Below are 17,811 nucleotides of genomic sequence, written 5' to 3' on the forward strand. Positions count from 1 at the left end.
GACAGGAAGGTTATCAAATGCAATGTGAAACAGAAAAGAAAAGCATATATGGGCAAAAGGAAAAAATATGTTTGCAATTTCATTTGATATAATGTTCTGGCTCATTTCTGTTCTGTTATTTTTGGCCACAGACCAACCAACAGTAACAGTGGGATCAACATGACTAACATAAAATGGAATTAATTCTCAGGGGAAATGTGGTTTTTCTTAAACACAAGAATGCTCTAAGATCAGTTGTGCAGCACCCAGCACAATGGGATCTTGGTCTACTCCAGAACTCTGAGATACAATTAAAAAACTAATAATGAACTTCTTACATAATGACTTCCATGCAAATAATTTGCAGATCTTCAGTGAAGTTAGCCTCATCATTCCAAATAGTAAATATTTTTACCAAGAAGTATAGCAAGCACATGTTTTACATTGGGTGATGCTCTGAGGAAGTCAGATACCAGAATAGCCCACAGATGTGCCCCCATATCTGTGCTTTGATCACTTGTTGCTACCTCTTTACACATACTGTATATAAATACCTATACACACATGGATCTGGGTGGGTATGTTATTCTCAAAGCTAAGGAAGTTTGAGGTTAACAAAGATGCTCTGTTTTCTTGGATCCCCAAACTATTCTTACAGACCTAAATTACACTTCAGTCTATTATAACTCTACTGTGCATTTCATTTTATGCTATTTCCAGTCTGCACCTTCTCAAACTCACCATTTGGTCAGAACTGTTTCCAATATGAAGGGAACGATTTGTCAAATCAAAGCCTCCAAAGCTACAGGTTCTCTGCAAAAAACAAAGGATAGATAGTTTTATCACCATGATTAGCTCACTTAGAACATCTGCAGTTTGGAGAACACCAATTAAAATACAAATGTCTGCAAAAATGGAAAGAAACAAACAAACAAAGGGATGAGAGATTATAAATCAGGAAATCTGTTGCACGGCAGTATGAGTCTCTCTTTTCCAGAGGCAACTCCTTGGCCTAAGGTCTGCTGCTGTTGAGTCATCTACTGCCTACTCCTCTTTTTAAAAAGAAAAAAAGACTTTTTGGTCTGAGGAAACTGCTGATCTTATGCATCAAGTTTTCCAAGGTGCTGGCAACTCCATCTCTTCACTCCCCTAACTAAGTCCATAGCAGCACTGAAACAGAGAACCACCAATCTTCTAAATCTTTCAAAGCATTGAATAACCTACCTTCTGAATAGCTGCATAGGCTGCATTTCCACTGAAATACAGGGAATCACTGGAAGCCTAGTAGGGCAAGCCCTTGGCAAGAGCAGGGAAAACCCAGCCCAGCTATCCATAAGCATTGTGTTCCCAGATACTCAGCAGGCCCTGATTCCAGATTAGTCACTGCCAGCTTTTTCTAACCAATGAACAACCAGCTGCACTCAAGTAACTGGACTTGGCAGAAGTCTCCATGGGGCAATGCTGGGAAATGAAGGTATGGCCATTACAATTAACTTGCACAACTTCAACTCGGGGCTCTGAGTATGGTTTTTGGAAGACAGGCAGATGCCTACTGTAAGTATTCTTTTCAGAGTCAGAGCTGAGGTAAACAGCAGGAAGAAGATCAACGCTTGTGAACTAAAAGTTCTTAAGGTCTGAACTACCCAACAGAGTAACTTGAAAGATACTTTAAGAATAAATTAGGTATTGGCTCAGACCTACAAAGGATTGTGAGTCAGTGAAAACCCACCAGCTGAAAACTACCAGCCCGCTTTGTCTATTAGGAAGAAGCAAGCTGTATAAACTGTGACACTTAATAAACAATTATAAGAGTTCATTCTTTTAAAATAATCCACTTATAAGCATACATATTAATAGCTTTTAAAAGGTTTTATTTATAGCTTCTTGCTGCTTACACCCAAAAAACTTGGATGACAGTTTTTGTACCCACTACAACTCTAGTGGAACTCAAAGCCAGTTTTGTCTAGGCCCCACACACATTAAAGAGAATGCTGCGATGTAGAATTTTTCTAAGTGATTTTTTTTTCCAGAAGGCAATGTGACTATGGCAGAGGTTTTAAAAATTGTTTTTATAAAACATTTGAGACCAACCACAAGTAATAAGATCAGTTTCTAAAGCACAGCATGTTTAGCTAGAAGTAATTTGGTCTTTCTGTGAACAACCATTATAATTTATCCTACAGCATATGATAATCCCAGATGATGAAGAGAGGACAACTGGAACTGCTCTGAGCAAACTTGTCTGTCAAACCAGCCAGAGCTCCTCCGAAGGAAGTTTTCTTGGAGAGCAAGACAACTGTTGGTTAAAAGCTTCTGAGTAAATGCACCTTATTAAGGATGCTTGTTGTTTCACTATGGACCTCCCCATATATTTAAAATTTAACCTCCAGATTCCAGTAGGGACCCTGGCAATCCTGCAGCAAACAAAAGGTCTGTGGATGAGGAGAGGGATATTCAATGGAATGGCCAAGCAATCAACAGTATTATTCTTCTGGGAGAAAAGAAAAACTGATGCCATTGGAAAATTTCATGCATGTCCAGGCCACTGAAACAAATATAAATGACAAAAATGAATGGCAAGGCAAGACAGAGTGACCAATTCCACTGAATACAGAGGCATTGCAATTTCCCTGAGGTTGCAGCAAACAAACATTAAGCGTTTCTAGGAAGGAGCAGCATTAGTTGAAGCTTGTCAGCTATTTGTGGTTTCAGGAAGTGCATTGAAAAAGTTAGTAAGGGCAGCAGGTCTCCAACATTTATCCCATTCACACAAGGCTGGAGAAGCAGCTGACTGAGAAGCTCCTCAACAACAACAAAACACTGTCCATTTCTTTAACTGTATTTCTGTGATTAAGCAAAGGTCAGTGCAGATAGTTTTCATAATGAAATTATTATGGCAAGACAAGACTAACTTATCTTAGAACTGAAGAGTTTGTTTCTGTCATCTGTATTTACCAAGACAGTTTCAGAGGGTATTTTTAATTATGGAGCACCTCTAGAAAATCTGAAGTATGCTTTTTGGTTCCAGATAACCTTATTATTCAACCCACAGAAGTATGGGTAAGGTTTCTCCTATCAGTGCAATATCCTTACAGGAAAATAACATCTTCTGAGTACAATGTCTGTAGCAATAAACAGTATGCTGTGAGGGGCAGGGTAAGCAGTCAATGCAGAAGAAACAGTAAAGTTGCCAAGAGGAAATATTCATGGTATTGGGTAGAAAAGAACCCCAGTATTTTGTGGCCAAAGAGCAAAAAGTGAATCATGAAGACTTGGTCATCTCCAACAGGCTATTCAAGGAGACCACAGCTGTCACTATTGTACCTTATATCAGAAGAAATTAAGCAGAGACCTCTCCAAAAAAAACCCAAAAAACCTGTTATTTAAGAGGAAAAGCTGTTTCTACTGTATTGTTCACTGGAATATCTTGCTTAATGTTACGGGTGCGCTGCTGTTTCCATCCATTAAAGTAGGGAACATTGTCAACTAGGCAACAGACTAGCTGGCTTAGCTTTGGAGATCTGGCACCAAAGGCAAGTTCCTAGGAAACTCAGAATCATGGTTAACGGAACCGTTCAAAACTGGGTCATATAATCAGAAAACAGTTTTGGATCCCTATGGAGTGTTCAAATCGCTTAAATTTCTCACTGTAAGCACAATTTCCTCTTTTGGCCACTTCTTGTTCCTTTTCTGTAACACTCTGAGGGAAGGTGCCACCTTCATTCCCTCCTAGAAAGAAGGAGCAGTAGTGACAATAGTGGTGGTGAGCACCCAGCAGGAGAGCAGTGATACCTAATGCAAATCTCTCTTTCTGCAGCTATGTATGTAAGGGAGAATACTGATTGGGTGAGTGAACTGGTGAGATGCAATCTGAGAAGCGAAGGGCCAATTTAAGGCAATGACAGCTGAAAAGAAATAGAGCACAGCTGAGTAACAATACTCTATTACTCTGAAAATCTTGTTCATCTCTTGGTACCCCTTGAAGAGAATAGTGACTCCCAAAGCATCACCAAGAACATATTTGTAGCATCTCAAACCTTCTTTGTTCACTGGTGATCTCTGCTTCTGCACTAGGTGAATTAAAAAAGCAGAATTTTATATTTGCTCTCTCTCACTGAGTCATTCTGTACACACAGAAACGTCAGACTCAAAAAAACTTCTCTGACAAGATTTTATCAAGCTCTTCCCTTATACCTGCATTACAGTGCTTAAGAGTTTCTAATGGCAAAGAAAGGAGAAGCACTGCATTTTAGTTAAAAGTACAAAGCAGAAAGTGTTCACTGCAACCTCACAGAAACTGGAAGACCACCTTCATGGCAACTCTTTGACTCACAGACTTTTGGTGGATTCTCAAGAGAACCCTTTTAGTACAGCGATCCACTGTGGCAGCCCACTTCCTCTTGGCCTCCTCATCCTCCTCCAGCAGGCATCTCCTCAGGTCCTGCTTGTCGGCCTTGCTCAGGGTCCTGTCAGTAACGGGACGCACCAGCTGTGAGAGGTTGAGGTGACTGTACAGGCTTCTCTCCACCACATAGGTGATATTGAACTCGCTGACAGAGGTGCGCCCTCGTAGCCTTCTGTTTGGGAAGCCACAACCTCCACCCCCTTTTGTTTTGTGCCGCAGTAATTGTAGGTCGCAAGCTGTGGGGGATGCTCCTTTCCTAGCAGGGCGCTGGCAAAGAAAAGCTCTGGAACAGGAATAGTTAGTATCCATTTTCTTCAATCGGATCTGCTTCCTTACACTCTGAATCTCCTCCAGGGACACCAGAAGATGGTGCTTGTGCCTGTTGCTGTCATATAAGCAAATGCTTTCTGTACTTACCCCATGGCTCAGTGAGCCGAGGCTCTTCTTCATTTCCCCATCTGTCAAGGAGCGGCAAACTTTCTGGGACTTCTCCTCTTCTGGGTAAGAGAAAAATGTCCCAAGTTTCTTGGGAGGCTTGATTAGGCCACGGCTATCAGTTTTGCTGAAGGTCTTTACCAGCTTCCGGTTAGCTCCCCACATATCAAGACTGTTGGATGAAGGAGAAGTAGTAAGTGAGTCCGAGTCGTCCTCTGGCTGCTTTTCACAGGAGCTGTCAAAGTAGAATTGCTTCTTGTGAACTCCAGAGTAAAGTGCTGATCTGTCATCCAGTATAGGAGAGTTGTCAAGTGAGTGCTCTTCCACACCTACAGGGGACAAAAGCAGCACAACACTTGTCAGTGTTCGTAATTCTCTAAGATGTTTCCCTGTAGACTCTTGCTGTATTTATTCAAGATATCAGCCATTTAAATTGGAAGAAAACTATTTTTGATGTAAATTGCTCAGAAGCTACTTTTGAGTGGATAAACCTGAAGCAGTTCCTTCCATTTGTGAAGTGAGAATGCTGGGATTAGTTAACAGAAGACAACATCCTGAAAGTAAACTCATCATTATTTTAAGTTTCTCTCTTTCATCTGCAGCTAAGACCACAGATGTTCCCACTAAAAATCCCTTAAAAGCTGGAGCTGGGATCTATTTCTCATGTTTTTCTTCTGATACCTGCATATGATGCTCAGCTCTAGTGAGCTTACAATAGATCAGAAGTACACCCAGGTATTAAAACCCAAACAAGTACCTCTCAGGTCCAGTTTTCCAACACCTGCCACTCCTGTGGCTGCAGAAAGTTATGGAGCTGAACTCCAGGATGAAATTTAAAGTTCTGGGGTTTTGATGGGGGAAGAGACACCAGTTTTAATCACACAGAACTTATTTAGCAGATGCAAAAACAAAGAAGTAGGTCAAACTGCAGATGTGCCAATTTCAACAGTGTCCTGGTAATGAAATAAACACTTAGTTTTAACCAAATTTTTCCAGAAAATATTTCACAGGAATATTTTGCAACATAAGTACTGGACATGGGCAGATAGCCAGGTTTCCTTTTTGGAGTGGAGAGAAGGGAATAAAGAACTTGAAACTGCAATCCCTTTTAGCATTTATCATATAAGAAACTTTTCTCTGGTGCTTTCTTTTGAGCAAAGTATAGGCACAGGTTTTAGATGCAGGAACAAGGTTAGAGTAAAAAAAAAAGTACACATCCTCCTCGGTCTCCCTAACAAATTTCACAGCATTCCCAGCTATGTATCAGACAAACGCACACACACACACAAATACGACTCTAATTATTTCTTGCCAAAATAAATGTCTTTATGACCTAACTTTGCCTTCATCTTTGATTGCTTCCACAGTCTTACAGCAGAGTAAAATTTGAACTGTTACCAAAATACCGACCATGTACTGAACTGGCTCATTCAATAACAAGGGACTCCTTTCACAATGACAGATTAGCAGCCCTGTAGGATTCCTGCCTCACCTTCAGTTCACTCTGTTGGCAAAACATATTTGACATACATTTGTTGAAGCCTAAGATGCTATTTTACTATGATAAAGCTCATCATGACATTGATGGGATCACATCTAACATACAACTTTCACTCTTTATAAATTTATTGGGGTAGGTCTGTAGACTGGGGTCTTGTTTTGACACCACTTTCTCTGGACTGTCCAGCTTGTGCTTCTCCCCCTTTGCATCTTAATTTGAACAGAAAATAGACATTCTCCTGGGACTGAGTATGTACTGATAAACAATTTTAGTCCACTAAGTAAATATGTTTTTAAACAGCTTGTAAAATATGCATTGTGTGTCAATGCTGTAACAGATGTTATTTGGAGCGAGTCCATGACACAAAGCCATAATGACACAGATGTAGATGTGATGCATTTTTAAGTGCTATGTAAGAATGGTGCCCAGGAATTAGGAAGTTTCAGTTATTTGGCTCACTTAGGAGCAGATTAAGACAAAATACATATGGATTCAGATATTGGCAAATTCTAGTGAGTATCAGCTCGGCCAAATGTACATTCATTGTGATAACAGAGTCAGTAATAGAAATATGGGAGAAGAATCTGAGACTAGTGTGCTTTTCTTTAAAACCTACAGGAACACGTAAGGGAAATTCATCAAAGCTGTTCTTTGTGAAGAAATTTTTGAGTAGGATTATGCAGGATCTTTCTTCTAGGAAACTGTCAGTTTTCAAATAAGTCTACTCTTATACTATACTAAAGGCTGTTGAACATTAATGAATTTATTTAAATGTTACTGATGTTACTCAATCAAATATTATAGCCAACTCCCCAAAATCTAGTCACCTATGATTCCACATTACTTCATATTCATAACACAGATTCAAGGAACCATAGCAAACAGCTCAAAAACCAATCCAGTCAATTGCAGGTAACTTGGAAGGTCAGACAGGAATCCCAAGTCTGAACACCCTATTCTTTGTGATCTTGCACAGCCCTCTGACATATCCAATTGGGAATACAGACCTGCATTATAAGAGATTGAGATGGACAACATTTATGAAGCACTTTTAATTTGCCATATGAAAATCTGGGTATCGGATTTCCTGAAAGAAAAGTCATAGATATCTACTGCTAAGGTAGACCTGGCTACTTAGGGGGCTTTCCAGTTATACAGAAGTTATGCAGAATTAATCCATGTCATTATTTAGCAATAATTTGTTTCCAAGAGTCAATCTACAAAGAAACTCCAGAGTGACAGATAAAGTACAAACTCAGAGTTGTAGATAATTAAATCAGAGAAGCCTATAGCTAGAGAAGACAGACAGCAGAGGGGAAAAGAAGGAAGGTGAACAAACTCTTCTTTTAATACAGTTCTTAGTTCAGTGCTTTTTCTGCAGGGGGCAGGGGTGGAAAAACTCTAAGGAAATAAAAACCCTGGAAGGAGTGGCACACTTAAGTGAAAGACTGAGGTAGAAAGGAAATAAGGAGGTAAAATCCTGTAAGAAAGGATACAGAGGGCAAGACAGATACGTAGCATGCTGAAGAGAAAGTCTGGTTCAACTGCAGCAAGGCATCTGCATTCCCAGCAGCCCCTGAGCTGCCATCTCCTCTGCTCCCATCCCTGGAGCCTCCCCCTGATTACTCCTTGCAGCTTTTCCTAGACCCCTGGGGAGAGAAGGAGGAGGGTAGGACAGACTTCTCTGAGGGCCAACTTTCCCCAGAGCAGTGGAAAAATAGTCCTATTTTGTTTGTCCCATCTCAAAATCCACATCTTTGTTTCCAAGGTATCCAAGCTTTATGCTCACCATATGAGGTGATAAAACCTTTCCAGACTGAGACAGCTGCCCGTTCCAGAGCTCTAGACAGGCTGTGCCTTTCACTCCAGCCAGTTATACCAACCATAATGTAGAAGAGACAGGCTAGATCGCAGATCTGCCAGCAGCTTCCTGCCACATACGCAAGACGCACGTGTTCTCCTTAAATGCACTGGGAAAAATCATCACACCGCTCAGCTCACTGCAGAGCTGAGGGGAATTGACATATGATGCCGGGAAGGCCACCAACATAGAGTGGTGCCCACGATTCCAGTGAGGACTCAAGCATAGCTGTGCAGAGAGGCTCCTGAGAATCAGGCTCCATTAATCTGAGTGCTCACACATGCATACAGGTCATCCAGAGTTAATTCTGCAGCATCGTGTTCCCAGGGCCTGAACTGTACTTCCCTTTCCCCACCCTTCTCCTCCTCCTCCCTTCTCTCCCCCTTTCTGTAGGGAACAGGGCTCATTCAGAAGCCAAACTGCAGACAGGAACCCCTGGAAGTAGAAGCCACGATGCAGCCTCTATCCCACAAAAATGTCTGATAGAGGCTCTGTATTTTTGTCACAGGGTGATGCCATATGGTTCAACTGCACCACCAGCCAGCTGCTACCCTCCCAAAATGAGCAGGAGCTTCACCTGTGTGCCACCCAGGGCCTAGGAGGAGGGAGCAGTTGGTAATAGCTCCACTTACCTCCTTGGTGAGCTTGTGGGGCAGCTGGCTGGGATTGCTCCCAGGCTTGTTCCCTCCCCAGCATGGGTCATAAAACATAAGCCAACTTCTAATCTCTTAATGAGGGGCTCTCCAGCACTGCTCTGAGAATACCAGATCAGCAGTAACCACATTCTAGGCTGTCACTTTCCTCATTCTAGAGCCTAAAAATTCAATAACTTAAGGCATGCACAATTAGACAAGGCAGTTGTTCCTACCATCCCTTATGAATACTCCACCCCTCCCTCCCCCAACCCTCCACTTTCTGTCCCCTGTCAACAGAAACATGCATTCACACAAACAGTTTTAACCATGTTGCTTTTTTACCTTCTGTGCTGGGTTTTTTCATTTCTTCAACTCTTACGAGTTTCTTCCTGACTCTGCGAGTAGAATTCACCAGCTTGTGCAACCTCTTAAACTTCACTGACTCCTCTGTTTCATCATCAGATTGTTCTCTTGACTGGCAAAGAAACAAAAGGAATATTAATAAAGCAGCAATTCCATGGCTTGCTCCTTCAAGTCAAGTTAACCCAGCTCATCTGCTGCGTTGTGTCAATGCAGCTCTGTAATTGGTGTTATATTTTCAGCTCGGGTCAGACAGAAACATTTAAATTACTGAGGGTTTTCTTGTTTTCTTTTTTTTTTCTTTTTCTTTTCCTGAAAGCATGACATACCATTTTGATTTCTAAATCTGTGCAACGTAAGATCCTAGGCACCGAAATGCATTCCTGCCCGTGTCTTTCTTCATATGCATTGTGTAATAACTACTTCCACGTCCTCTTCCAGTATGTTTCAGGCAGGGCTCTTTTCCAGGGTTCTTCTTACCATACCAGTTATGCCTCCGTGGTTTAGTCAGTCCCTGGTCTGTCTGGCATCTCAGAACTTGCTATTTAAACCTGGTTATAAACAGCTTTTCCAAACTGAATCTGTCACTGACGACTTCTCTTTTTCCCCCCGCCAGTCTTCCCAGAAAATCAAAAACAGCAGCACAAGAAAGGGATGGGAAGGAAAGGAAGGAGGAGACCTCATCTGCCTCACTCACAGCCTGCCACAGCTACAGAATCTTCCCTTCCTCCTCCCTGATCCTTTCACTCCTCCTTAAGGCTCTTGAGGCTCGAATTAAGATGGACAGAGCATTCCTCCAGCACTGACCAAGGGAAAACTCTGACCTTTTCAGATATACAGTGCAGTCCATATTCCCCAGCATCCCGTTTCGTTTTGCATCTGATCCAGTATGCTCAGTTCCAGCTGTTTTCCCTCAAGTATCAAACATTACAGAGACAAAAAAACATTCCCTTCTCTCCAGCAGCAGTGACACAACAAGCTGAAACAATCCATTCCTTGTGAACGAGAAGACAACTTCGATTTTCGAGCCAGATCCAATGTTCAACGTGCTACTTCCTCTGTTTTAATCAGTTCAGAATGTGGAAGGCGGCGGGGGGAAGGGCAGGGAAGGGGAGAGGAGAGGAGGCCAGCAGGGCTCTCCGCCTTGGCCAGGACAGCCCTGGCATCCTGCGCCGCTGCACATTCCTGCGCACAGCACAGGCTCCAGCTGGAGTGCGGTATGGATCGTATACCTTACTGTGCACTCATAGTCCCGGCCAATTCACAGCATTCCTAATGGTCAGCTCTAAAAACCCTCATGCAACTTCCTGTCAGTGCAGCTATCTGGGTTTCTACAATGTGCTCATCCTTTTTTCTCCTTCTCCTTAATTAAACTTTTAAAAATAAAGATCCCCAAGAGATGCAAGCTGAGTAAAAACAAACAAACCAAAAAAAGCCATCCCCTTCTCTTCCCAGTAAAAATGCTGTCTGCTTATCTGGAGGATGAATAAGAGAGGCCAAATATACAAATGCTTTCTACTTTTGTAGTGCACTTAAGTACCAGGATGAGGTATCCAACGCAGATGCCATGGAGCAGGACACCAATTAGCAGCTGCACTGGAATGATTCCAAAGGCACACACAGTGCCTGACAGAGCCAGGGCAGCTCCGAAAGCCTACCTCCCAGGCATGCACCTCACAAGGGCCCCAGAACCACACCAGAGCACACTTCAACAAATTTCTGCAAGGGCACTGTCCAATACCAGTTTCCCAAAAACTTTGCATTACTCCAAAATAAAGAAGAATACCAAACTGACCACACATGGCAGTAGGAATTGTCAATCTATCATCCAAGAATTGCACAAATGCCTTTACTGTGGTTAAAGACAGGCTAGGTAATTAATAAACTTCCTTTGGGAAAAACAGGACTGAAAAGAGTACCAGGGTTGTTTACATGAAGTAAATTAAACAACAACATGAGCATTAATTCAGAGATTATGCCTAGGACAACTTAGTGATATGTCAAACAAGAGAGACACATTTAGATAACATGATGAATGGATTATTGACTGTAATCAAGAAGTGCAGTCAAGACTTCTTGGGCCATTAAGTGCATCCTGGCAAGCAACCATCATGTATATTCTGCACTCAATATATTTTTATTTTAAATGCAATGAGGGGATTGCTTTCCATCATTACTTTTTGTACACCCTCAGTTTGCAAGACTACTGTTTTTGAAACCGTGAGCTATGTAAAGGAACTGTACCCCCTCAGGGTTATGAAGACTCAACAACGACAAATAAAGAGCTTTTACATCTGACATTTGCATTCACAAGTACCATAGCAAGAGCAAGTGTCAAAACAGCCTCAGCACAAGGTGCTGAGGTCGGTACAGAAGGTGCTCAGCATACTTAAAAATAAATAAAGCCCAATCACAATTAAGTGCCAGCTGCTTTTCCCCAATTCTTCAGGACTCCTGGTACCCTTCTGAACCGGGGTCCTCCACTAGCAGCAAAAGATCCTTTCTATCACCCGAGCTTCGCAGGTACGCGAGAACAGGTCATGCTTTATGGGTAGATGAAAGACAGAATCCCTCCCTCCCTCCAGAATCCTACTTCCTATCATACCAGGTAGCATATGACAGAGAAATCTACAGTTAAAAAGGAAGGACAGTAAGTTTATGCAAAAAGGCCTAAAAATTGTGACTACACCAGTGGTGCTGCTCAGGAAACTTTATTGTCAAATAATACTAATTCCTTGAAAATGAATGCATTTTCAGAAAGGGTTACCATTCACTTACTTCCTGCTTTTGAATCAACTTTTTAATAAAAGTCTTAGAATTATCAAAAGTTTCCACTCTGGCACATGGGAAACAAAACTTAATTTTACAGCTCAAGCAACACTTTCTTTTACAGCTAATATTAAAGAGAAAACAGAAATGTAAAGCATTCAGGCCATTACCAAGATATCTGGAAATCACTGAACTTGCATGCTTTGACTTCTCCAACCCAATCTACCCTCCCCTTCTTTCATGGTGACCAAATTGCTTTTTTTGGTAGCTGTCCCTGACTTCAGATGGGAATATTACCCCCACGTCCCCAGAGTACGGCAGGTTGGGCAAATGGCTTCCTAGACAGCTCTAGCAGTGAGGCCTTGGCACAGGGCTTGGAAGTAGCCAGCTGCCAGCTCCCTCTTGCTCTCTTCCCCCTTTACAGGCACTGCAGTGTGCTGCAGCCCTGCAGAAGGGTAAACATGGTCTGTTATGGAGTGGCTGAGTCTGCAAGATGCTCAGCCACAGGCTCTCTGGCACTGGAGGAATCCATGCTGCACCCTGTCCACCAATGCCTCCTGGCCCCTGGCACATGGCTCTTCCACCAGGCCAAACCTCGGTGTCCTTCATGTGCTGATAAAACAGCCAGAGCCCCTCCAGATCCCTGTCCCCCTGAGCACAGCCAAGGCAGGCCTCTCCCTGTGCCCTCAAGGGGACAACAAACAGATTTGCAGTACTGCAAATAGGAACAGCTTCACTTCCATCTCCTCTGCTCCAAATTTTTCCATCCGAAAGCCCATATGGCTCAACTTTTAATTACTTTGGCTAATGCTGTATGTAGTAATTCTGTGGTGAATGCTTCAGTGTTTCATTTCTGGTTACCAGGGCAACATTACATCAGATTGCAGACAGCTGGCTCCACAGCCCCAAACCATAGCAAATTGGCCAAAGCCGAGGCACAAAACTCGCGCTGGTCGAAAACGAGCGCAGGGCTCGGCCGGGCTGCCGCGGATCCGGCGCAGCCCGCGGGCCCCTTGGCGGGGCCGGCTGGCGGAGCCGCCCTTCCCCGCGCCTTGGAGCAAGTGCATCCCGCATCTGCGATGCTCTCACGGGGAGGAAACCCGCCAGCTCCGAGAGCTTGGCTGCACAGCCGCTCGAAGGACTGCAGGGAAACAGGGAATATATTAACAGCATCTGGAAATACCAAGAACTGCATGCAGAGGACTGCAGCCACGTACCACACGGCTGGAAAACTACAGAGAGGCAAGGCCCATACCCACTGCCCAGCTTTTCGCTGCAAACAAATGTGGTCACAAACAATGAAGATGCTCTCAAATCCAGAAGAAATAAATCCCCTCTGCCACCTCTTGCCTCCCTTTACCTTGGAAAACTCCTACTTCTGCACCTCCAAAGGCCACGCTTTGCATCACCTCATATGTAAGATCAAAGTAAAGAGCTTTATGTTCTGGAACAAATAGGAAATTAGCACATGTACTCTGACATTCTAGGAGCTCTTTGCAGTCCTGCTTCTGGCACCCTTCTTGCTTTCTCTCTTGCTTTTCTCACGCAGGCTTTTTGCTACTACTTGCTCGGGAGGGAGGGAGGGCACACGCCTTGCTTTGCTGCTCTTTATCATCCAACCCATTTCACACGCCACAGAAATAACAATCTTAACCTTCCTCCTTGAATTAGTGCTTCACAGAGAGAAAGGGAGAGTGAGAGAGAACTAACATTTATTAGTGTTCTTGGAATTAATTGGTAAAATGTAAACCAGAAGTGGGTGGCTTTCGACAGAACTATGTTTGGAAACACTTCATGGTTATATCAGCAGCCCTTAAAAACAGGCAAAGCTGGGTAGCCATGTCCCAATAAAAATGTGTAAGAAACACTAGGACAACATCCAGTTAAAGCTATCATAACGGATTAATTTGCTTCAGCTCCAGAAAAAAACCCAAACATATATGACTTTTACATGAGCTGTGTGAAGCCATTTCAAGATATGTTAAAATTTTACAGTTTGCTTTATGCCCAGTAATAGTTCAGCCCAAACTGAAATCTCTAGGAAACCTTCTGTCTAAGAAAAAAGGAAATATTTTAATACCTTATTAAAGTTAAGCTGCTATTCTTTTTTGCTATCAGACAATTCTTGTTCAGCAAAGTGGGGCAAAAAACCACGTTTACATTCATAGACACATCACATCACATCCCCCACCCCTGGCTAGCTCACCTCAGAACTACAAGCTCTATAGTAAATGTGGTTTTAAAAGAGACTTTGCTGTTCCCTTTAGGAGATGTGGCTACACGTGTCCTTTCTTCTTTCTAACAGGGTTTCCATCTGCCAAAAATCCCAACCATTCTAACTTTAAAAAGTTTTTTATTAAAGATGCCTGGATAAAGTCAGAGACAGGAAAATAGAACAGAAAAGAACTTAAAAGCCCAAGGAAAGGAAAAGGAAAGCTGAGAAAAGCTATACATGCTGTGCTGTGCCTAAGAATAACTACAAAAGCCTTTTCTCTTTCTCCCTCTCTGAAACAGGAGGCACATCCTCTCCCCATCATGCTACATGCACAGTGACTTACCAGCTTCGGCATTTATAGGCCTAAAGCTCAGTTTCAAATATTTTCCACCGAGTCCTCAACCGCTGTCAGCTGTGTAACCCTAAAATTTAGGAGCAGACACTTCTTCTTAAGTATTCAATTTGCTCTGAATCCTGCACAAAATGCCTCTTCTCTCGAGTTACATTATCAGACACCAAACTGGCCCCGATTCCAGTGCTGAATATGTAAAGAAGAAAAAAGCGTGATGCTGGACTCAATTAGCTGTTTTCTGCTCACTGATTGATTCCCCCAGTTACTTGCTAGCTGCATAACTTGCAAGAAAGGCATAAGTCATCAGCTCTAAGCAAATCTTCTATTCACCACAAGGAAAAAAGGGAGTGTTGTACATGGCAAACAATCCCTGTTTTCACTGACGAAGACTTTCTGACCTCTTGCTGGCCTCCAGTTCCTTAATTACTGTCTATGGAATTTCAGTGAAAGAAAAAAATACAGAGAATCTCTGCAAAGCCAGGACGAAGAGTGACCCTCAAACACCACCACTAGAGTGGAGGCTGTGTCTATAGGAAATGTAACTTAAACCCACTACCAGGCTTTTTTTTTTTTTTTTTTTTTTTAATTTTCTCATTTTTAATTCTTTTAACAAAAATCCCTGGATAATTTCCCTTTATAAAGGGCTAATTTGAAGGGAAAATAAATTTGTTAAAATGTTTTTTGGTGAACTTAGATACTTTTTTTGATCTTGCCCCTCAGTTTCAGTACTAGAAAAAAACATAAATAAAAAATGGAAAGAGAAATGCTGGCCCAGAAGTGGTGGCTTTATGAAGTTTACAAGTTCTCTGCTTAGGCTGGGCTCTGATCTCCCTTCCTAAGAAACAGATTCTGAGATGCTCAAGTAAATTGGCATTCCTTTTACCAGCCACACCTTATCCCAAGCCTCATAAAATATCCAGAATTTGGACATTTCTTCTCAGAGCACATGAAAACAAGAACCAAGGTTGCTGCTTATTTGCAACACTGCTATCCAGGGGTGGAAAGCAGTAGCATATGCATCCTATTTAAACCATGGAAGACTCTCCTTTATCAGGACCACACTATAAGTGGCCTGTTAATCTGGATTCACTGCAAATCAATCACATTGTGAAATTACAGCTGGACAAAACATCTATTTCCTTTGATGGCTGGCTAACTTTAATGAGCCTCCCAGTCAAAAAGCCTTTTTCAACTTCTGAAATCTCATTTTTAGTAGTGACTGCACACAGCTTTTCTACTCCCAAGTGGTCATGTAAACTAGATTGACTAGTGTGCTGTAGCTGGGTCCTTACCCTTGAGTTACTTCAGCCCCAAAACTCTGATGTAAAGCCCTACAGAAAATTCTAAGCTTCAGATAAAACCAGCTAGTGTTCTCCAATTTCAATAACATACAAGCCCACATCAAGTGAAACATGACAGCAACTTCCTTGAAATGCATCCCAGATTCCCTTAAAAGTTCATGGCCATGAGTGAAACTGATCTAAGTTTGGGGCTTTGCAACTTGAGTTTTAAAGGTTTTAGGTTTCATTAGGAAAGCTTCACAGACCTCTAATTCTTGCACAGGCTGTTTAAGAAAACTGCATGAAACTAAGATGTGATAATCTACATCATACCCTGAACTTACAAACAATGGCCTCCAAAATTTTAAAGAAAATTAACAGGGGTCATCAATATAGTTGTTTCCAAGAACGTGAATTGCACGGGTTGTGCAAGTCTAAAATGTGCAGTGTCAGACCCTGTAGGTAACCACAGGGTCTGACACTGGATTTGTTTGGTCTGTGATTACTTATAAGAAAATCAAAGGAGCATCCAACGGCTACTTTAGTGAGAGATATATTATACACTAACTGGTGACGACACTGCTTGCTGAAATTAGTGGGAAATATTTGTCATAAGTAACGAAGCATAAAAGTTTAATTCTCCCAGGAGGTCTGTCTTGATACAAGAATAGCTGCTTAGGCAAATTCCTAGCTGTTAACTGTTTCCAGGTTTTAGTTTAATTTTGAGAAGCACATTGCTGACATTTGTATCTGCAAGCCAGACACACTTCCTCATGGCAAAGTGCTTCTCTCACTGATTAGCATAATTAATTTTATTGACATTACAACTGTATTCATGTACCACTTGTGATAGGTATAGGTAGCAGAATGAAGCTGTGTTACATTATGTTGTATGTGCTACAATGCAACATTCTTTTCCAATTCTCCCACAGACTCCTCTATACATGAAATCAAAAGTCTTTAACAAGTCTCTCTCAACTGAATCTTATGTTTTGGCAAAGCTAAGAAATTCTAGGGAGAATTCCTATACTTTGGCATAGGCTGTACTGTTAACTAATGGAATACTCTACTGGTGTAAATCCAACTCTTGACTTCTTGAAAAACCAAGGGTGAAACAGCAATATGTGAAGCACAGCAAAATTCTTATCAGAGAAACAAAGGAAGAATGAGAACTATTCAGTGAAGGCTGTAGTAACTTAGATTACATTCTTATAGTACCTTCAAGCAACCAGGCTGTTAATGTTACCATCCAAAGCGTAAGGAAGGAAACACCAGCATCGGGGAAGGGGCACAAGTGGCAACCAATGAGAGGGCAATTAAAATTTTCTGTTGTACCACAAGGAAAGTTTATTCAGCCTATGTCTGCCAAATAGGGCAGTGAAACACATGGCTTTTGAAATTCCTAATTCTTGAACTGAGCAAAGCTTTGTTCTAATTTAATAGGCTTGGGGGCAGGGAAACCACATTATGGATTATAGCATCTCCTGCTGGCTGATACATGGAGAACAGGAAAAAGCTGGTACTATCCCCCCACCCTCAAGGTAATAAACAGAAAAAATAGGCACCTGCTAAAAGGCAAGAAGGGTATAAAAAAGTTAACTGCTATCTTAGAATAAATATTAATTTGCCTTCCAACCTCCCATCCTCTTCAAACATATGGCCAAACATTTTGCAATAAAGCAATAGGGCTTGTCTGAATGCAGGCAAACAGAAGCAGTTATGAACACGCCTAACTGCAGCCACTGCTTGGGTGTTACTGTAAGCTCTGAGTCATGACAGAAGAAAGATTTTTCTCAGAGACTTTACAACAGACTAACTACAGGAGAAACTCCTGCTGGCAGCAAGCAGGAGATTTACTTGGGCTACATGACTTCCAGCTGCTCAGTACAATCCTGTGGTGACAATGTTTAATCCTGCTAGGGACACATACCTAGCCAGGCTGTATCTGATAACAACATGGGTGGCTCTTGCATGGTAAATAAAACTTAAAGATGTGACACACTTTTATTCTGAATAATT

The 17,811-nt window shown here is 42.1% G+C and overlaps 1 protein-coding gene across 4 annotated transcripts in view; it reads right to left on the reverse strand.

Annotated features, from left to right (window-relative positions):
* LOC110468846 (SAM and SH3 domain-containing protein 1) overlaps positions 1-17,811 on the reverse strand; it is a 526,389-nt gene that overhangs the window by 22,289 nt on the left and 486,289 nt on the right. For 3 of the 4 annotated variants that reach the window (XM_021527028.3, XM_021527027.3, XM_021527029.2), the window contains exons 9-11: positions 9,159-9,291; positions 4,313-5,148; positions 721-792 (exon numbers count right to left, since the gene is read on the reverse strand). In XM_021527028.3, coding sequence (XP_021382703.2) covers positions 721-792; positions 4,313-5,148; positions 9,159-9,291 — 1,041 coding nt within the window. The remainder of the gene's footprint in view (positions 1-720; positions 793-4,312; positions 5,149-9,158; positions 9,292-17,811) is intronic. The other variant, XM_021527030.3, reaches the window with a different exon arrangement.

This window comes from Lonchura striata, chromosome 3 (genome assembly GCF_046129695.1).
Source record: "Lonchura striata isolate bLonStr1 chromosome 3, bLonStr1.mat, whole genome shotgun sequence".
In the NCBI taxonomy this organism is placed as follows: domain Eukaryota; kingdom Metazoa; phylum Chordata; class Aves; order Passeriformes; family Estrildidae; genus Lonchura; species Lonchura striata.